This window comes from Rhinoderma darwinii, assembly GCF_050947455.1.
Source record: "Rhinoderma darwinii isolate aRhiDar2 chromosome 2 unlocalized genomic scaffold, aRhiDar2.hap1 SUPER_2_unloc_57, whole genome shotgun sequence".
Taxonomy (NCBI): domain Eukaryota; kingdom Metazoa; phylum Chordata; class Amphibia; order Anura; family Rhinodermatidae; genus Rhinoderma; species Rhinoderma darwinii.
The window spans coordinates 406,770-428,917 of NW_027461726.1; the positions used below are offsets into that span (position 1 = coordinate 406,770).

At 49.9% G+C, this 22,148-nt stretch overlaps 1 protein-coding gene across 1 annotated transcript; it reads left to right on the top strand.

Annotated features, from left to right (window-relative positions):
* The first annotated feature begins 4,252 nt into the window (after positions 1-4,252).
* LOC142681474 (oocyte zinc finger protein XlCOF29-like) lies at positions 4,253-18,351 on the top strand. Its single transcript, XM_075847294.1, has 3 exons — positions 4,253-4,467; positions 17,513-17,667; positions 18,133-18,351. The coding sequence occupies exons 1-3, from the start codon at positions 4,458-4,460 to the stop codon at positions 18,349-18,351; spliced, it is 384 nt and encodes a 127-aa protein (XP_075703409.1). The 5' UTR covers positions 4,253-4,457.
* Positions 18,352-22,148: the final 3,797 nt, after the last annotated feature.

Consider the following 22,148-nt stretch of genomic DNA (forward strand, 5'->3'; position numbering starts at 1 on the left):
CGGTTCAGGAGTTATTCACAGAAACATGGTTCTGAACATGCTGCCAATTGCTCGCCTGGGAAACATGCAGAGAAGTCCAAGATAGTGTTTTTTAGACTGGCTGCCACGAGCTGAATCGAATGCAGCCAAGAGCGAGCGTCTGTGACTTACGGTTCAGGAGTTATTCACAGAAACATGGTTCTGAACATGCTGCCAATTGCTCGCCTGGGAAACATGCAGAGAAGTCCAAGATAGTGTTTTTTAGACTGGCTGCCACGAGCTGAATCGAATGCAGCCAAGAGCGAGCGTCTAGGACTTACGGTTCAGGAGTTGTTCACAGAAACATGGTTCTTTTACTGCCAGCCGCGAAAGCGAAAATAACCAAGATCGAGCGTCTAGGATTTACTTGTCAATAACTCGCCTGGGAAACATCCAGAGAAGTCAAACACAGTGCTCCTATACTAATTGCCAGGCGCTGAGACGAATGCCGCCAAGATCGAGCGTCTAGGACTTACGGTTAAGGAATTAGCCTCAGAAACATGGTTCTGAACATGCTGCCAATTGCTCGCCTGGGAAACATGCAGAGAAGTCCAAGATAGTGTTTTTTAGACTGGCTGCCACGAGCTGAATCGAATGCAGCCAAGAGCGAGCGTCTAGGACTTACGGTTCAGGAGTTATTCACAGAAACATGGTTCTGAACATGCTGCCAATTGCTCGCCTGGGAAACATGCAGAGAAGTCCAAGATAGTGTTTTTTAGACTGGCTGCCACGAGCTGAATCGAATGCAGCCAAGAGCGAGCGTCTGTGACTTACGGTTCAGGAGTTATTCACAGAAACATGGTTCTGAACATGCTGCCAATTGCTCGCCTGGGAAACATGCAGAGAAGTCCAAGATAGTGTTTTTTAGACTGGCTGCCACGAGCTGAATCGAATGCAGCCAAGAGCGAGCGTCTAGGACTTACGGTTCAGGAGTTATTCACAGAAACATGGTTCTTTTACTGCCAGCCGCGAAAGCGAAAATAACCAAGATCGAGCGTCTAGGATTTACTTGTCAATAACTCGCCTGGGAAACATCCAGAGAAGTCAAACACAGTGCTCCTATACTAATTGCCAGGCGCTGAGACGAATGCCGCCAAGATCGAGCGTCTAGGACTTACGGTTCAAGAATTAGCTTTAGAAACATTTCCCTTAGGAACATGCAGAGAAGTCCAAGATAGTGTTTTTTAGACTGGCTGCCACGAGCTGAATCGAATGCAGCCAAGAGCGAGCGTCTGTGACTTACGGTTCAGGAGTTATTCACAGAAACATGGTTCTGAACATGCTGCCAATTGCTCGCCTGGGAAACATGCAGAGAAGTCCAAGATAGTGTTTTTTAGACTGGCTGCCACGAGCTGAATCGAATGCAGCCAAGAGCGAGCGTCTAGGACTTACGGTTCAGGAGTTATTCACAGAAACATGGTTCTGAACATGCTGCCAATTGCTCGCCTGGGAAACATGCAGAGAAGTCCAAGATAGTGTTTTTTAGACTGGCTGCCACGAGCTGAATCGAATGCAGCCAAGAGCGAGCGTCTAGGACTTACGGTTCAGGAGTTATTCACAGAAACATGGTTCTGAACATGCTGCCAATTGCTCGCCTGGGAAACATGCAGAGAAGTCCAAGATAGTGTTTTTTAGACTGGCTGCCACGAGCTGAATCGAATGCAGCCAAGAGCGAGCGTCTAGGACTTACGGTTCAGGAGTTATTCACAGAAACATGGTTCTGAACATGCTGCCAATTGATCGCCTGGGAAACATGCAGAGAAGTCCAAGATAGTGTTTTTTAGACTGGCTGCCACGAGCTGAATCGAATGCAGCCAAGAGCGAGCGTCTAGGACTTACGGTTCAGGAGTTATTCACAGAAACATGGTTCTGAACATGCTGCCAATTGCTCGCCTGGGAAACATGCAGAGAAGTCCAAGATAGTGTTTTTTAGACTGGCTGCCACGAGCTGAATCGAATGCAGCCAAGAGCGAGCGTCTAGGACTTACGGTTCAGGAGTTATTCACAGAAACATGGTTCTGAACATGCTGCCAATTGCTCGCCTGGGAAACATGCAGAGAAGTCCAAGATAGTGTTTTTTAGACTGGCTGCCACGAGCTGAATCGAATGCAGCCAAGAGCGAGCGTCTAGGACTTACGGTTCAGGAGTTATTCACAGAAACATGGTTCTTTTACTGCCAGCCGCGAAAGCGAAAATAACCAAGATCGAGCGTCTAGGATTTACTTGTCAATAACTCGCCTGGGAAACATCCAGAGAAGTCAAACACAGTGCTCCTATACTAATTGCCAGGCGCTGAGACGAATGCCGCCAAGATCGAGCGTCTAGGACTTACGGTTAAGGAATTAGCCTCAGAAACATGGTTCTGGACATGCTGCCAATTGCTCGCCTGGGAAACATGCAGAGAAGTCCAAGATAGTTTTTTTTAGACTGGCTGCCACGAGCTGAATCGAATGCAGCCAAGAGCGAGCGTCTAGGACTTACGGTTCAGCACACTGCTCCCTGTACATATTACCACACACTGCTCCCTGTAGATATTACCACACACTGCTCCCTGTATATATTACCACACACACTGCTCCCTGTAGATATTACCACACACTGCTCCCTGTATATATTACCACACACACACTGCTCCCTGTAGATATTACCACACACACTGCTCCCTGTAGATATTACCACACACTGCTCCCTGTATATATTACCACACACACACTGCTCCCTGTAGATATTACCACACACTGCTCCCTGTAGATATTACCACACACACACTGCTCCCTGTAGATATTACTACACACACTGCTCCCTGTACATATTACCACACACACTGCTCCCTGTAGATATTACCACACACACTGCTCCCTGTAAATATTACCACACTGCTCCCTGTAGATATTACCACACACACACACTGCTCCCTGTAGATATTACCACACACTGCTCCCTGTACATATTACCACACACTGCTCCCTGTACATATTACCACACACTGCTCCCTGTACATATTACCACACACTGCTCCCTGTAGATATTACCACACACTGCTCCCTGTAGATATTACCACACACACTGCTCCCTGTAGATATTACCACACATACTGCTCCCTGTAGATAGGGCCACACACACTGCTCCCTGTAGATATTACCACATTTGCATCCTCAGGACGCAGGTACTACTGAATACTGTGGCGGAGCAGGAAACTCCAGCCAGGACGCCATGTCTATTCACAATCACGTTTCTGTGGTACTTACAGCAGAGCCAAGTGTAATCTCGCGAGATCTCGCTGTAAATGACCGGTTACAGGGAGATTACGCTTTGCTCTGCTGTAAACGTTAATGAAGTGTCGGGATTGTGAATAGACATCGCGTCCTGGCTGGAAGGAATGTCTATTCACTGTCTAAACACTTCAGTAACGTTAATGTGTCAGTATAAGACAGCAGATCGTGAACAACGCAGTGTCACTATGCACTGACTAAATGAATGTCTATTCACTGTCTAAACACTTCAGTAACGTTAATGTGTAAGTGACTGAGCCCAGGCTAAGTGTAGAATCCCCAGTCAGAGGGTTGCCGACGCTCTGGCCGGGTATTCCGCTCCCGGAGGAGTGAATGGCAGAGCAGGGCGCGGAGAGTTTCCTGCTCCGCCACAGTATTCAGTAGTACCTGCGTCCTGAGGATGCAAATACAATTGAAAATGGCCGGGACAGTTATTTGCCGGGACTGTCTCTGTAAATTTGGGACAGTCCCGGCAAATTCAGGACTGTTGGCAACTATGAGAATATGGCGACACTAAATAACATTGTTTTCTAACAAAAAGTTATTTCTATGTAAATATCGCACATCATGAAAAAAAACATAGAAATTTGGTATCGTCCCGCAGAATCTAATCCTCGCACCGCGGGACCGGCAGAAAAATAACCAAGAAATAGATCTGAGGGAACAACTAAACCCGTCCTGGTGATTAAGGGGTTAACCTGCGGTGCGGATTATAGACACGCAGGATATCGCATTTATACCGCGGATTCGCTGCGCATTTGTTGCAGAATTTCCACATTAAGTGCAATGGAAAGTCAAGTTCTGCAACAAACGCCATTGTTCCCAGAATCCTCTGCGGCTCCACCGCGTGTTCACAGCAACGCTGCAGGTTACACATATATAAAAAAGAAGGCGTCATGTGACCCTTGCAGCCAATCACAGGCTGGAGAGGTCACATGTCATTATAGGGGTCACCTGGACACAGCCGGAAGAGCAGGGACGTGTTGCTATGGTAACGCTCGGAGAGGTGGGGATCGGCCTTGTTGTATTTCTGTAGTAGATATTCTGGAGGATTATACGTCCACCATTTGGGGTGAATATTCGGGGTGATTTCCTTGCGTGTTGTGGGTCGTATTCGCTACGTGTGAACATTCCCTTAAACCGCACGGTGAACGACATGAACAAGAAATGTATAAAGGTCAGTGAATAAGTTGTATGTCCCGAATATTATGTCATTACAAAACACGACTCGTCCCACAAAACATCCGACCACTACAAAGACCAGAAATACCCCAAAGAGGCCGGCACTGGAGGGGTTAAATCTGGGCTAGGAGTCCAGTGGGCGGGGTCACTCAATGATTGACAACAGAGAGAACACCCGACCAGCGCTGCTCTTTACCTCATCACGTAACAGCTGAAGGACCTGTGATGACGTCACCACCAAGTGACAGGAAAAGGCGGAGCTTATTAGTGGAGAGAGGCGGAGGTGGAAGGACCTGGGATATCAAGGTCACGTGACCGCGGCATCAGGGGGGGGGGGGTTTAGACGTTTGAGCGATGTATGAAGGACATGTGTGATGATCAAGTGACATGAGAGGTCCTGAGCATCATATGAGCGATGAAGGAGTGATCGGTGCTAAACTGTGCAAAATATAATGTGTTGAAGTAAAAGGACCTGTGATGACATCAACACCACGTGACTGGGACGGGAGGGGTGGAGCTTATCATTTGAGAAAAGTGGTGGAGGAAAGACCTGTGAAGCTGATCACGTGACATGTGGGGCGGAGCTCTGTGAGTGGTCGGTCTCCTGTACTATGTTGAGAAGCGTTCATGATTACGTCACATGAGGGGTGGGGCTATGCCTCCTCTCCAGTTATAAGCTCCGCCTCTCTTGTCCCGGTCACATGGTGGTGACGTCATTACTGGTCCTTCAGCTGTTGCCGTCTATGAGGTAGAGAGCAGCGCTGGTCGGGTCTACATGACTTCCGGTCACCGCTGTTGTTTAGTGTTCTCTCTGTTATCAGTCAGGAGGTTTCCCATGATGCAGTAGTAAGGTTACATGAGGTCATTTCTGTCCGGTTTTGGTGCGTTTTTGTCTGGCACAGTGTTGGTAATTATTATTATTTATTATTAGCGCTGTAAATATGAAATACAGGAGGGTTTAACCCCTTGGTGACATCCGATCTATAGTATTATGCTGTACGTGCGCCGTCACACTAGAAGGAGCGGAGCCTGCACCGTACACGACTACTGACAACCGCCTGCAACCGCCAAGATCGGAGACAGCGCAATCCCGGCCGCTTAACCCCTCAGATACCGTAATTAATAGTGACCGCGGCATCTGATCAGTTAGAGATCGCGGCTTCCTCTGTCCTCCGACGAAACTGCGCGATGCCGACCGGTTATATAAACCCCCCTCACCCCGCGCAATCACCGGAAATATAAACCCCTCACACCGCGAAATCACCGGAAATATAAAACCCCTCACACCGCGCAATCACCGGAAATATAAACCCCCTCACACCCCGCAATCACCGGAAATATAAACCCCTCACACCGCGCAATCACCGGAAATATAAACCCCCTCACACCGCGCAATCACCGGAAATATAAACCCCCTCACACCGCGCAATCACCGGAAATATAAACCCCCCACACCGCGCAATCACCGGAAATATAAACCCCCCCCACACCGTGCAATCACCGGAAATATAAACCCCTCAACACCGCGCAATCACCGGAAATATAAACCCCCTCACACCGCGCAATCACCGGAAATATAAACCCCCTCACACCGCGCAATCACCGGAAATATAAACCCCCCACACCGCGCAATCACCGGAAATATAAACCCCTCACACCGCGCAATCACCGGAAATATAAACCCCCTCACATCGCGCAATCACCGGAAATATAAACCCCTCACACCGCGCAATCACCGGAAATATAAACCCCTCACACCGCGCAATCACCGGAAATATAAAACCCCTCACACCGCGCAATCACCGGAAATATAAAACCCCTCACACCGCGCAATCACCGGAAATATAAACCCCCCACAGTGCGCAATCACCGGAAATATAAACCCCTCACACTGCGCAATCACCGGAAATATAAAACCCCTCACACCGCGCAATCACCCGAAATATAAACCCCTCACAACGCGCAATCACCGGAAATATAAACCCCTCACACCGCGCAATCACCGGAAATATAACCCCCCCACACACCGAGCAATCACCGGAAATATAAAACCCCTCACACCGCGCAATCACAGGAAATATAAACCCCTCACACCGCGCAATCACCGGAAATAGAAAACCCCTCACACCGCGCAATCACCGGAAATAGAAAACCCCTCACACCGCGCAATCACCGGAAATAGAAAACCCCCACACACCGCGCAATCACCGGAAATATAAAACCCCTCACACCGCGCAATCACCGGAAATATAAACCCCTCACACCGCGCAATCACCGTAAATATAAACCCCTCACACCGCGCAATCACCGGAAATATAAACCCCTCACACCGCGCAATCACCGGAAATATAAACCCCCTCACACCGCGCAATCACCGGAAATATAAAACTCCTCACACCGCGCAATCACCGGAAATATAAAACCCCCCACACCGCGCAATCATCGGAAATATAAACCCCCTCACACCGCGCAATCACCGGAAATATAAAACCCCTCACACCGCGCAATCACCGGAAATATAAACCCCTCACACCGCGCAATCATCGGAAATATAAAACCCCTCACACCGCGCAATCACCGGAAATATAAACCCCCTCACACCGCGCAATCACCGGAAATATAAACCCCCTCACACCGCGCAATCACCGGAAATATAAACCCCGCTCACACCGCGCAATCACCAGAAATATAAACCCCTCACACCGCGCAATCACGGAAATATAAACCCCGCTCACACCGCGCAATCACCAGAAATATAAACCCCTCACACCGCGCAATCACCGGAAATATAAACCCCCTCACACCGCGCAGTCACCGGAAATATAAAACCCCTCACACCGCGCAGTCACCGGAAATATAAACCCCCTCACACCGCGCAATCACCGGAAATATAAACCCCTCACACCGCGCAATCACCGGAAATATAAAACCCCTCACACCGCGCAATCACCGGAAATATAAAACCGCCCACACCGCGCAATCACCGGAAATATAAAACCCCTCACACCGCGCAATCACCGGAAATATAAACCCCCTCACACCGCGCAATCACCGGAAATATAAACCCCTCACACCACGCAATCACCGGAAATATAAAACCCCTCACACCGCGCAATGACCGGAAATATAAACTCCTCACACCGCGCAATCACCGGAAATATAAACCCCCTCACACCGCGCAATCACCGGAAATATAAAACCCCTCACACCGCACACTCACCGGAAATATAAAACCCCCACACCGTGCAATCACCGGAAATATAAACCCCCTCACACCGCGCAATCACCGGAAATATAACCCCCCCCCCCCACACACCGCGCAATCACCGGAAATATAAACCCCTCACACCGCGCAATCACCGGAAATATAAACCCCTCACACCGCGCAATCACCGGAGATATAAACCCCTCACACCGCGCAATCACCGAATATATAAAACCCCTCACACCGTGCAATCACCGGAAATATAAACCCCTCACACCGCGCAATCACCGGAAATATAAAACCCCTCACACCGCGCAATCACCCGAAATATAAACCCCCCCCCCACACACCGCGCAATCACCGGAAATATAAAACCCCTCACACCGCGCAATCACCGGAAATATAAAACCCCTCACACTGCGCAATCACCGGAAATATAAAACCCCACACACCGCGCAATCACCGGAAATATAAACCCCTCACACCGCGCAATCACCGGAAATATAATACCCCTCACACCGCGCAATCACCGGAAATATAAACCCCCCCCCCACACACCGCGCAATCACCGGAAATATAAAACCCCTCACATCGCGCAATCACCGGAAATATAAAACCCTCATACCGCGCAATCACCGGAAATATAAACCCCCTCACACCGCGCAATCACCGGAAATATAAAACCCCCTCACACCGCGCAATCACCGGAAATATAAAACCCCCTCACACCGCGCAATCACCGGAAATATAAAACACCCCACACCGCGCAATCACCGGAAATATAAACCCCCCACACCGCCCAATCACCAGAAATATAAACCCCTCACACCGCGCAATCACCGGAAATATAAAACCCCCCACACCGCGCAATCACCGGAAATATAAACCCCTCACACCGCGCAATCACCGGAAATATAAACCCCCCCCCACACACCGCGCAATCACCGGAAATATAAAACCCCTCACATCGCGCAACACCGGAAATATAAAACCCTCACACCCCGCAATCACCGGAAATATAAACCCCCTCACACCGCGCAATCACCGGAAATATAAAACCCCCTCACTCCGCGCAATCACCGGAAATATAAAACACCTCACACCGCGCAATCACCGGAAATATAAAACCCCTCACACCGCGCAATCACCGGAAATATAAAACCCCCTCACACCGCGCAATCACCGGAAATATAAAACACCTCACACCGCGCAATCACCGGAAATATAAACCCCTCACACCGCGCAATCACCGGAAATATAAAACCCCCCACACCGCGCAATCATCGGAAATATAAAACCCCTCACACCGCGCAGTCACCAGAAATATAAACCCCCTCACACCGCGCAATCACCGGAAATATAAACCCCCGACACCGCGCAATCACCGGAAATATAAACCCCCTCACACCGCGCAATCACCGGAAATATAAAACCCCTCACACTGCGCAATCACCGGAAATATAAACCCCCCCACACCGTGCAATCACCGGAAATATAAACCCCCTCACACCGCGCAATCACCGGAAATATAAACCCCTCACACCGCGCAATCACCGGAAATATAAACCCCTCACACCGCGCAATCACCGGAAATATAAACCTCACACCGCGCAATCACCGGAAATATAAAACCCCTCACACCGCGCAATCACCGGAAATATAAACCCCCCCCCCCCACACCGCACAATCACCGGAAATATAAACCCCTCACACCGCGCAATCACCGTAAATATAAACCCCTCACACCGCGCAATCACCGGAAATATAAAACCCCTCACACCGCGCAATCACCGGAAATATAAAACCCCCCACACCGCGCAATCACCGGAAATATAAAACACCCCACACCGCGCAATCACCGGAAATATAAACCCCCCACACCGCCCAATCACCGGAAATATAAACCCCTCACACCGCGCAATCACCGGAAATATAAAACCCCCCACACCGCGCAATCACCGGAAATATAAACCCCTCACACCGCGCAATCACCGGAAATATAAAACCCCCCCCACACCGCGCAATCACAGGAAATATAAACCCCTCACACCGCGCAATCACCGGAAATATAAAACCCCTTCACACCGCGCAATCACCGGAAATATAAAACCCCTCACACCGCGCAATCACCGGAAATATAAAACCCCTCACACCGCGCAATCACCGGAAATATAAACCCCTCACACCGCGCAATCACCGGAAATATAAACCCCTCACACCGCGCAATCACCGGAAATATAAAACCCTTCACACCGCGCAATCACCGGAAATATAAAACTCCCCACACCGCGCAATCACCGGAAATATAAACCCCCCTCACACCACGCAATCACCGGAAATATAAAACCTCTCACACCGCGCAATCACCGGAAATATAAAACCCCCCACACCGCGCAATCACCGGAAATATAAAACCCCTCACACCGTGCAATCACCGGAAATATAAAACCCCTCACACCGCGCAGTCACCGGAAATATAAACCCCCTTACACCGCTCAATCACCGTAAATATAAAACCCCTCACACCGCGTAGTCACCGGAAATATAAACCCCCTCACACCACGCACTTACCGGAAATATAAACCCCCCCACACCGCGCACTCACCGGAAATATAAAACCCCTCACACCGCGCAGTCACCGGAAATATAAACCCCTCACACCGCGCAATCACCGGAAATATAAACCCCCTCACCCGCGCAATCACCGGAAATATAAACCTCCTCACAACGCGCAATCACCGGAAATATAAACCCCTCACACCGCGCAATCACCGGGAATATAAAACCCCCTCACACCGCGCAATCACCGGGAATATAAAACCCCTCACACGCGCAATCACCGGAAATATAACCCCCTCACACCGCACAATCACCGGGAATATAAAACCCCCTCACACCGCGCAATTACCGGGAATATAAAACCCCTCACATCGCGCAATCACCGGAAATATAAAACCCTCACACCGCGCAATCACCGGAAATATAAACCCCCTCACACCGCGCAATCACCGGAAATATAAAACCCCCTCACACCGCGCAATCACCGGAAATATAAAACCCCTCACACCGCGCAATCACCGGAAATATAAAACCCCCTCACACCGCGCAATCACCGGAAATATAAAACACCCCACACCGCGCAATCACCGGAAATATAAAACCCCCCACACCGCACAATCACCGGAAATATAAACCCCCCACACCGCCCAATCACCAGAAATATAAACCCCTCACACCGCGCAATCACCGGAAATATAAAACCCCCCACACCGCGCAATCACCGGAAATATAAACCCCTCACACCGCGCAATCACCGGAAATATAAACCCCCCCCCACACACCGCGCAATCACCGGAAATATAAAACCCCTCACATCGCGCAATCACCGGAAATATAAAACCCTCACACCCCGCAATCACCGGAAATATAAAACCCCCTCACACCGCGCAATCACCGGAAATATAAAACACCTCACACCGCGCAATCACCGGAAATATAAAACCCCTCACACCGCGCAATCACCGGAAATATAAAACCCCCTCACACCGCGCAATCACCGGAAATATAAAACACCTCACACCGCGCAATCACCGGAAATATAAACCCCTCACACCGCGCAATCACCGGAAATATAAAACCCCCCACACCGCGCAATCATCGGAAATATAAAACCCCTCACACCGCGCAGTCACCAGAAATATAAACCCCCTCACACCGCGCAATCACCGGAAATATAAACCCCCGACACCGCGCAATCACCGGAAATATAAACCCCCTCACACCGCGCAATCACCGGAAATATAAAACCCCTCACACCGCGCAATCACCGGAAATATAAACCCCCCCACACCGTGCAATCACAGGAAATATAAACCCCCTCACACCGCGCAATCACCGGAAATATAAACCCCTCACACCGCGCAATCACCGGAAATATAAACCCCTCACACCGCGCAATCACCGGAAATATAAACCTCACACCGCGCAATCACCGGAAATATAAAACCCCTCACACCGCGCAATCACCGGAAATATAAAACCCCCCACACCGCGCAATCACCGGAAATATAAACCCCCCCCCCCCACACCGCGCAATCACCGGAAATATAAACCCCCCACACCGCCCAATCACCGGAAATATAAAACCCCCCACACCGCGCAATCACCGGAAATATAAACCCCCCACACCGCCCAATCACCGGAAATATAAACCCGTCACACCGCGCAATCACCGGAAATATAAAACCCCCCACACCGCGCAATCACCGGAAATATAAACCCCTCACACCGCGCAATCACCGGAAATATAAAACCCCCCCCCACACCGCGCAATCACAGGAAATATAAACCCCTCACACCGCGCAATCACCGGAAATATAAAACCCCTTCACACTGCGCAATCACCGGAAATATAAAACCCCTCACACCGCGCAATCACCGGAAATATAAAACCCCTCACACCGCACAATCACCGGAAATATAAACCCCTCACACCGCGCAATCACCGGAAATATAAACCCCTCACACCGCGCAATCACCGGAAATATAAAACCCTTCACACCGCGCAATCACGGAAATATAAAACTCCCCACACCGCGCAATCACCGGAAATATAAACCCCCCTCACACCACGCAATCACCGGAAATATAAAACCTCTCACACCGCGCAATCACCGGAAATATAAAACCCCCCACACCGCGCAATCACCGGAAATATAAAACCCCTCACACCGCGCAATCACCGGAAATATAAAACCCCTCACACCGCGCAGTCACCGGAAATATAAACCCCCTCACACCGCGCAATCACCGTAAATATAAAACCCCTCACACCGCGTAGTCACCGGAAATATAAACCCCCTCACACCACGCACTTACCGGAAATATAAACCCCCCCACACCGCGCACTCACCGGAAATATAAAACCCCTCACACCGCGCAGTCACCGGAAATATAAACCCCTCACACCGCGCAATCACCGGAAATATAAACCCCCTCACCCGCGCAATCACCGGAAATATAAACCTCCTCACAACGCGCAATCACCGGAAATATAAACCCCTCACACTGCGCAATCACCGGGAATATAAAACCCCCTCACACCGCGCAATCACCGGGAATATAAAACCCCTCACACGCGCAATCACCGGAAATATAACCCCCTCACACCGCACAATCACCGGGAATATAAAACCCCCTCACACCGCGCAATTACCGGGAATATAAAACCCCTCACACCGTGCAATCACCGGAAATATAAACCCCCTCACACCGCGCTGTCACCGGAAATATAAACCCCCCCCACACCGCGCAATCACCGGAAATATAAAACGTTCTATCTCACAAAATGGCAACGCAAAACAGTTTTTTCTTTTTTGAACAAATTTTTCTTTCCTTGTAGAAGATAAATATATAAATTTGGTGTCGTCGTAATTGTGTTGAAGAATAAAGGTAACAAGTCATTTCTACCGCATGGTGAACGCCGCAAAAGCGAAACCCAAAGTACAATAGGATTCACTGCGTTTTCCGCTATTCCAGCCCACAATTGTTTCCTCTTTCCCAGCACATTATAGGGGACATTAAAGGGGTTTTCCACGATCGGACAACTGATGACCTTCACCAGATAGGTCATCGGTATATGATCTGTGGGGGTCCGACACCCGGACTCTGCACCGATCATCTGCTCCAGCTGCCTCCGTTCACCAGACGTCCATGCTGAAAGCAGATGCTCCGGTCACGGAATAGAGCGGTCGTGCTGCAGTGTTAAAGTGAATAGGAGCAGAGCCTTTAGTTCTGCAGAACGTCCGCTGTGCAGTGGTCGGAGCCATTTGCTTTCGGCTCCAACTACTGCATACCGTTCAAAACATCCGGCAGCAGGAGCAGCTGATCGGTGCGGGTGTCGGACCCCCACCATCATATACTGATGGCCTATCCAGTGGAGGTCATCCGTTGTCCGATCGTGGAAAACCCCTTTTAAAATTACTTCACGTCCAGCACAAGACATGTTCTCATACGGCTATGCCAACGGAAAAACAAAAAAGTTCTGGCTTTTGGAAGGAGGGAGGAAAAATTTGAATTGGCTGCGTGTCCAAGGGGTTAAGTACATAAGAAGAGACAAACATTAATGAATGACAGACTGGTCCAGAGGGAGAGAGAACCTGCCCTCGTAGACTGCACTCTACAAGAGAAGGAGAGACCCTGCCCGTGTAGACTGCACTCTACAAGAGAAGGAGAGACCCTGCCCGTGTAGACTGCACTCTACAAGAGAAGGAGAGACCCTGCCCGCGTAGCCTGCACTCTACAAGAGAAGGAGAGACCCTGCCCACATAGACTGCACTCTACAAGAGAAGGAGAGACCCTACCCGCGTATACTGCACTCTACAAGAGAAGGAGAGACCCTGCCCGCATAGACTGCACTCTACAAGAGAAGGAGAGACCCTGCCCACGTAGCCTGCACTCTACAAGAGAAGGAGAGACCCTGCCCACATAGACTGCACTCTACAAGAGAAGGAGAGACCCTACCCGCGTATACTGCACTCTACAAGAGAAGGAGAGACCCTGCCCACATAGACTGCACTCTACAAGAGAAGGAGAGACCCTGCCCGTGTAGACTGCACTCTACAAGAGAAGGAGAGACCCTGCCCGCGTAGCCTGCACTCTACAAGAGAAGGAGAGACCCTGCCCACATAGACTGCACTCTACAAGAGAAGGAGAGACCCTGCCCGTGTAGACTGCACTCTACAAGAGAAGGAGAGACCCTGCCCGCGTAGCCTGCACTCTACAAGAGAAGGAGAGACCCTGCCCAGATAGACTGCACTCTACAAGAGAAGGAGAGACCCTGCCCACGTAGACTGCACTCTACAAGAGAAGGAGAGACCCTGCCCACATAGACTGCACTCTACAAGAGAAGGAGAGACCCTGCCCGCGTAGACTGTACTCTACAATAGGAGAGAGACCTTGCCCGCGTAGACTGCACTCTACAAGAGAAGAAGAGACCCTGCCCACATAGACTGCACTCTACCAGAGAAGGAGAGACCCTGCCGCGTAGACTGCACTCTACCAGAGAAGGAGAGACCCTGCCGCGTAAACTGCACTCTACAAGAGAAGGAGAGACCCTGCCCACATAGACTACACCCTACAAGAGAAGGAGAGACCCTGCCCACATAGACTGCACTATACAAGAGGAGAGACCCTGCCCGCGTAGACTGCACTCCACAAGAGAAGGAGAGACCCTGCCCGCGTAGACTACACTCTACAAGAGAAGGAGAGACCCTGCCCACATAGACTACACTCTACAAGAGAAGGAGAGACCTTGCCCACATAGACTGCACTCTACAAGAGGAGAGACCCTGCCCGCGTAGACTGCACTCTACAAGAGAAGGAGAGACCCTGCCCGCGTAAACTGCACTCTACAAGAGAAGGAGAGACCCTGCCCACATAGACTGCACTCTACAAGAGAAGGAGAGACCCTGCCCACGTAGACTACACTCTACAAGAGAAGGAGAGACCCTGCCCGCGTAGACTGCACTCAACAAGAGGAGACACTGCCCACATAGACTGCACTCTACAAGAGAAGGAGAGACCTGCCCACATAGACTACACTCTACAAGAGAAGGAGAGACACTGCCCACATAGACTGCACTCTACAAGAGGAGAGACCCTGCCCGCGTAGACTGCACTCTACAAGAGACGAGAGACCCTGCCCATGTAGACTACACTCTACAAGAGAAGGAGAGACCCTGCCCACATAGACTGCACTCTACAAGAGGAGAGACCCTGCCCGCGTAGACTGCACTCTACAAGAGACGGGAGACCCTGCCCACATAGACTACACTCTACAAGAGGAGAGACCCTTTCCGTGTAGACTGCACTCGACAAGAGAAGGAGAGACCCTGCCTGTGTAGACTGCACTCTACAAGAGAAGGAGAGACCCTGCCCGCGTAGACTGCACTCAACAAGAGGAGACCCTGCCCACATAGACTACACTCTACAAGAGAAGGAGAGACCCTGCCCGCGTAGACTGCACTCAACAAGAGGAGACACTGCCCACATAGACTGCACTCTACAAGAAGTGAGACCCTGCTCGCGTAGACTTCACTCTACAAGAGAAGGAGAGACCCTGCCCACGTAGACTGCACTCTACAAGAGAAGGAGAGACCCTGCCCGCGTAGACTGTACTCTACAATAGCAGAGAGACCCTGCCCGCGTAGACTGCACTCTACAAGAGAAGGAGAGACCCTGCCCACATAGACTGCACTCTACAAGAGGAGAGACTCTGCCTGCGTAGACTGCACTCTACTATAGGAGAGAGACCCTGCCCGCATAGACACTACAAGAGGAGACAGTAGTTGAGGGTAGAAGCTGGTCATCCGGTGGAGTAGTGGCAGCCGGTTATTTTAGGGTGTAAGCTTTTCTGAAGAGGGGGTGTTCAGGTTACTAGTGAAGGTTTGGATGGTGGGAGAGATCTGATGTGTTGGGTTAAAGAGTTCCAGAGTATGGGGGATGCACGGGAGAAATCTTCTAGACGATGATGTGAGGAACAGATAAAATGAGAACAAAGAAGGTCTTGTGAGGACCGGAGATTATGTGTGGGGAGGTATCAGGAGATTAGGGCAGAGATGTATGGAGGGGATGGTTTGTTGACAGCCTTGCATGTCCTTTTTAATATGTATAACTTAATTTAGTAGGCAATGGGTGGCCAGTGACCGCAGAGGTGGAATGAGGGGAGTGGTAGATTTACCCTTGCAGCTGAGTTGAGAATTGGTAGGAGGGGTGCAATGGTGTTAGATGGGAAGCCACAGAGAAGGATGTTGGAGTAGTCTAGACAGTAGATGATGAGGGCATATATACTAGCATGTTTGTCTGTTCGAGGAAAGACTGACTTCAAGAGAGTTTTTGAGGTGGAGACAGCAAGAAGTGGTAAGCGCTTGGCTGTGCTATTTGAAATTAAGGATTATCCCAATGCAGCGGACCTGTGAGACTGGGAAATGTGTGGAGCCATTAACTGTGATTTGATAGTTCTGGTAAGGGGGTTGAGTGAAGTGGGGAAAAGATGATTCCGTTTTCTCCATGTTAATCTTAAGGAAGTGGGAGGTGAAAGAGGAGATAACTGTTAGACACTCTAGATAGCAGGGAGGTAACATCAAGACCAGAGGTAAATTTGACCAAAATTTTAGATGGAGAAGAGTAAGGGATTCAGAACACTGAGACCCATAAGGGAGCAATAGTAAATCTTTAGTTGGTAAACTCCGCACATGCTCGCAGGACTGGCGGGACCTTCCGCACATGCTCGCAGGACTGGCGGGACCTTCCGCACATGCTCGCAGGACTGGCCGGACCTTCCGCACATGCTCGCAGGACTGGCGGGACCTTCCGCACATGCTCGCAGGACTGGCCGGACCTTCCGCACATGCACACTTGACCGCCGGTTCCCATTAACCATGGTTAGTATCTGTCTTTCAGATGTGAATAAAGTTACTATCCGGTAAAATAATCTACAAGGAAAAGGGGAATACTATAATAATTGAGAATTTTAGATGTCTCTTAAGATCCAGGATCTCTGAGGTAACTTCTAATATCTGTAAAAACTTATATTAGGGGTGTATTCATTCATAAAGGGCATCTGTCACATTGACCACCAGTCTGATCTGTTGGCAGCAGATTATATAGCAGGAGGACCTGAGCAGATTGTGTCTCTCCATTCACTTCTATAGGAGTTACAAGAACCGCCTAACAAGGAGAAGATGTTTCTCTCAATGATCAATAAGTGAGGTTCTGTATGTCACACATGATGTTGTCCCCTGTATGATCTCCATCTTCTCCTTTCTTCATAAAGACGTCTGCAGTACTAGATCCTCCAGTTTTCTCATCTTCTGCTCCACAACGTATCTTCTCCTGAATGACCCACCAAGGATGGACAAGGACAGGAATGAGATGAGCAGAAGAATATTAGACTTCACCTTGGAGATCATCTACCTGTTGAGCGGAGAGGTAAACTTTTCTATATTATAGAACAAGTCCCACATAGGGAAGGGACAATACATAATAGGAAGAATCCAGTGTCCTGTATAACAGCGTCCAGACCTTCCAAGTGACGTCAAGAAGCTGAAGATCAGCCACCAATATGGTCAGTGATGTGTCATGTCACCAATGCAGCAATAGTAATGTTGTAGAGCAATGAGAATGACCAGGAACCAGGAGGATCAGGATGACATCTATATAGAAACATAGAAGATGACGGCAGGAGGAGAGCACATGGTCCATCTAGTCCCCCAATATTATATCCTTTTTAGTTTTGGCCTCGTTCTATTTTCTCAATGTCTTTTTGTAGGTGAGGTCTCCAGTATTACAGATGTGGGGTCACTAGAGGTCTATACAGCGGGGTCATAATCTCCCTCTTTCTACTGAGGGGGGAATACTGTGTTCAGTTCTCTAAGTGTCTCTCTCCATACACAGGAGTACACAATAGTGAAGAAGACATCGTGTGACTGTACGACTCCCATCATCCATGAGTCAGGAGGATGGAGCAGTAGTCCCATCACAGAGCCTCCCCCTCACTCCCGGATACATGAGAAGAAGATCTTAGAACTGATCTACAAGATGACTGAGCTGCTGACTGGAGAGGTGACACTGCTGGGAAATTCTACAGTAACAGCACTGGAGGTGTTTGGGTAATGACTGTATCATTGTGTATGTCAGGTTCCTATAAGGTGTCAGGATGTTCACACAGCGTTTTTTGTAAGGTAGAAAATATCTTCCTCAAAATTCCTTCAGGAATTTGAAGGCAGATTTTAAATTGACAGCGTTGTTTGAGGGTTTTGTTTTTTTTGCGTGATTTTTTAAGCCGTTGAAGCTAACGGAAAAGACGTAGGCAAAAAAAGCTCCAAGCCAACGCCACAGGTATTTTCTGCCTCCTATTAACTTTAATTGGAGGTCAGAGGTGAAAACCACTTGAAGACCATCAGCCCCCCACTCCCAGTAAAATGACCATTAGCCCCCCACTCACAGTAAAATGACCATCAGCCCGCCACTCTCACTTAAATGACCATCAGCCCACCACTCACAGATTCCCCTGTAGATAGTGCCACACAGCCCCATTGTAGATAGTGCCACAGAGCCCCCTTGTAGATGATAGAACCCCCCCCCTTCCTGTACATAGCGCTACTGTAGCTCCCTGAAAGAGCGGAATCCCCCTGTGGCCGGAGATTCCGCTCCTGGACGGAGCGCTTGATGACTCTGTCTACTTATGGTCAGTGACGTCAAGGGCCTCTACTGAAGTGGAATCCCCGGTCACCGCATCGGCAACGCTGTGGACGGGGATTCCGCTTCAGGAGTTGTCACTGTCCATATATGGACAGAGACATCAAGCGCTCCATCCAGGAGCGGAATCCCCAGCCACACAGTGGCGCTAGCAGATAGCAGAGTAGGGAGATACCTTCCTGCTTTGCTATAGTATTCAATAGTACCTGTGTACTAATGATGCAGACACTATTGAATGTGGCGTTGCTACAGCTGTAGCAGCTGCTAGCGGTGCCGCCGGCCATGGGGGGCCTATCCCGACTGGCAGCATGGGCGTCCTCATGCCCGATGTAGCCGCTATGGCTGCTACGGGCGGAAAGGCGGATGCTGAGTCGCCGGGCCCGGGCGCTTCTGAAACAAGCAGGGGAAAGGTAGCCAGCGCAGCGCCCCCTTCCACCTGCTGGAGTGATGCACCCAGTGCAATGGCACACCGTTCTGGCCGTCCCTTTGTGGCACTATGTACAAGGGGGGTGTGGCGTTATCTACAAGGGGATGTGTGTGGCATTATCCACAAGGTGATGTGTGTGGCGCTATCTACAGGGGGCTGTGTGTGGAGCAATCTACTGGAGGGCTGTGTGTGGCGCAAGCTACAGGAGGGCTGTGTGTGGCGCAATCTACAAGGGGGTATGGTGCTTTCTACAAGGGGGTATGGTGCTATCTACAGGGGGGCTGTGTGTGGCGCGATCCACAGTAGGGCTGTTTGTGGCGCGATCTACAGGGGGCTGTGTGTGGCGCTATCTACAGGGGGCTGTGTGTGGCGCTATCTGCAGGGGGCAGTCTGGAGCGGCATCTACAAGGGGCACTGAGTGTGGTGCTATCTACAGGGGGCTGTGTGTGGCCCTATCTACAGGTGCGATGTGTGTGGCCCTATCTACAGGGGGGCTGTGTGTGGCCCTATCTACAGGGGGGCTGTATGTGGCCCTATACAGGGGGGCTGTGTGTGGCGCTATCTACAGTTGGGCTGTTTGTGGTGCTATCTACAGGGGCAGTGTTGAGCGCCATCTACAAGGGGCACTGAGTGTGGCGCTATCTACAGGGGGATGTGTGTGGCGCTATGTACAGGTGGGCTGTGTGTGGCCCTATCTACAGGGGGGCTGTGTGTGGCCCTATCTACAGGGGGGCTGTGTGTGGCCCTATCTACAGGGGGGCTGTGTGTGGCCCTATCTACAGGGGGGCTGTGTGTGGCCCTATCTACAGGGGGGCAGTGTGTGGCCCTATCTACAGGGGGGCAGTGTGTGGCCCTATCTACAGGGGGGCAGTGTGTGGCACTCCCTACAGGGAGCAGTGTGTGGTAATATCTACAGGGAGCAGTGTGTGTGATAATATCTACATGGAGCAGTGTGTGGTAATATCTACAGGGAGCAGTGTGTGGTAATATCTCAGTGTGTGTGTGGTAATATCTACAGGGAGCAGTGTGTGTGTGTGTGGTAATATCTACAGGGAGCAGTGTGTGGTAATACTTACAGGGAGCAGTGTGTGGTAATATCTACAGTGTGTGTGGTAATATCTACAGGGAGCAGTGTGTGGTAATATCTACAGGGAGCACTGTGTGGTAATATCTACAGGGAGCACTGTGTGTGGTAATATCTACAGGGAGCACTGTGTGTGGTAATATCTACAGGGAGCAGTGTGTGGTAATATCTACAGGGAGCAGTGTGTGGTAATATCTACAGGGAGCAGTGTGTGTGGTAATATCTACAGGGAGCAGTGTCTGTGGTAATATATACATGGAGCAGTGTGTGTGGTAATATCTACAGGGAGCAGTGTGTGTGGTAATATCTACAGGGAGCAGTGTGTGTGGTAATATCTACAGGGAGCAGTGTGTGGTAATATCTACAGGGAGCAGTGTGTGTGTGGTAATATCTACAGGGGGCGCTGTGTGTGGCCCTATCTATAGTGGGCTGTGTGTGGAGATATCTACAGGGAGCAGTGTGTGGCATTCCCTACAGGGAGCAGTGTGTGTGGTAATATCTACAGGGAGCAGTGTGTGTGTGTGTGTAGTAATATCTACAGGGAGCAGCGTGTGTGGTAACATACACAGGGAGCAGTGTGTGGTAATATCTACAGGGAGCAGTGTGTGTGGTAATATCTACAGGGAGCAGTGTGTGTGGTAATATATACAGGGAGCAGTGTGTGTGGTAATATCTACAGGGAGCAGTGTGTGGTAATATATACAGGGAGCAGTGTGTGGTAATATCTACAGGGAGCAGTGTGTGGTAATATCTACAGGGAGCAGTGTGTGTGGTAATATCTACAGGGAGCAGTGTGTGTGGTAATATATACAGGGAGCAGTGTGTGTGTGGTAATATCTACAGGGAGCAGTGTGTGTGGTAATATCTACAGGGAGCAGTGTGTGTGGTAATATCTACAGGGAGCAGTGTGTGTGGTAATATATACAGGGAGCAGTGTGTAGTAATATCTACAGGGAGCAGTGTGTGTGGTAATATCTACAGGGAGCAGTGTGTGTGGCCCTATCTACAGGGAGCAGTGTGTGTGGTAATATCTACAGGGAGCAGTGTGTGTGGTAATATCTACAGGGAGCAGTGTGTGTGGTAATATCTACAGGGAGCAGTGAGTGGTATTATACACAGGGGGCAGTGTGTGGTAATATCTACAGGGAGAAGTGTGTGGTAATATCTACAGGGAGCAGTGTGTGTGGTAATATCTACAGGGAGCAGTGTGTGTGGTAATATCTACAGGGAGCAGTGTGTGTGGTAATATCTACAGGGAGCAGTGTGTGTGGTATTATCTACAGGGAGCAGTGTGTGTGGTAATATCTACAGGGAGCAGTGTGTGGTAATATCTACAGGAAGCAGTGTGTGTGGTAATATCTACAGGGAGCAGTGTGTGTGGTAATATCTACAGGGAGCAGTGTGTGTGGTAATATCTACAGGGAGCAGCGTGTATGGTAATATCTACATGGAGCAGTGTGTGGTAATATCTACAGGGTGTGTAGTACTATCTACAGGGAGCAGTGTGTGGTAATATCTACAGGGAGCAGTGTGTGTAGTATTATCTACAGGGAGCAGTGTGTGTGGTAATATCTACAGGGAGCAGTGTGTGTGGTAATATCTACAGGGAGCAGTGTGTGTGTTAATATCTACAGGGAGCAGTGTGTGGTAATATCTACAGGGAGCAGTGTGTGTGGTAATATCTACAGGGAGCAGTGTGTG

What these genes read in the sequence shown, in the direction of transcription:
- LOC142681474 (XM_075847294.1), top strand. An exon ending in TCTACCTGTTGAGCGGAGAG is followed by an intron (nt 17,668 to 18,132) that starts GTAAACTTTTCT and finishes CTCCATACACAG; the next exon opens with GAGTACACAATAGTGAAGAA.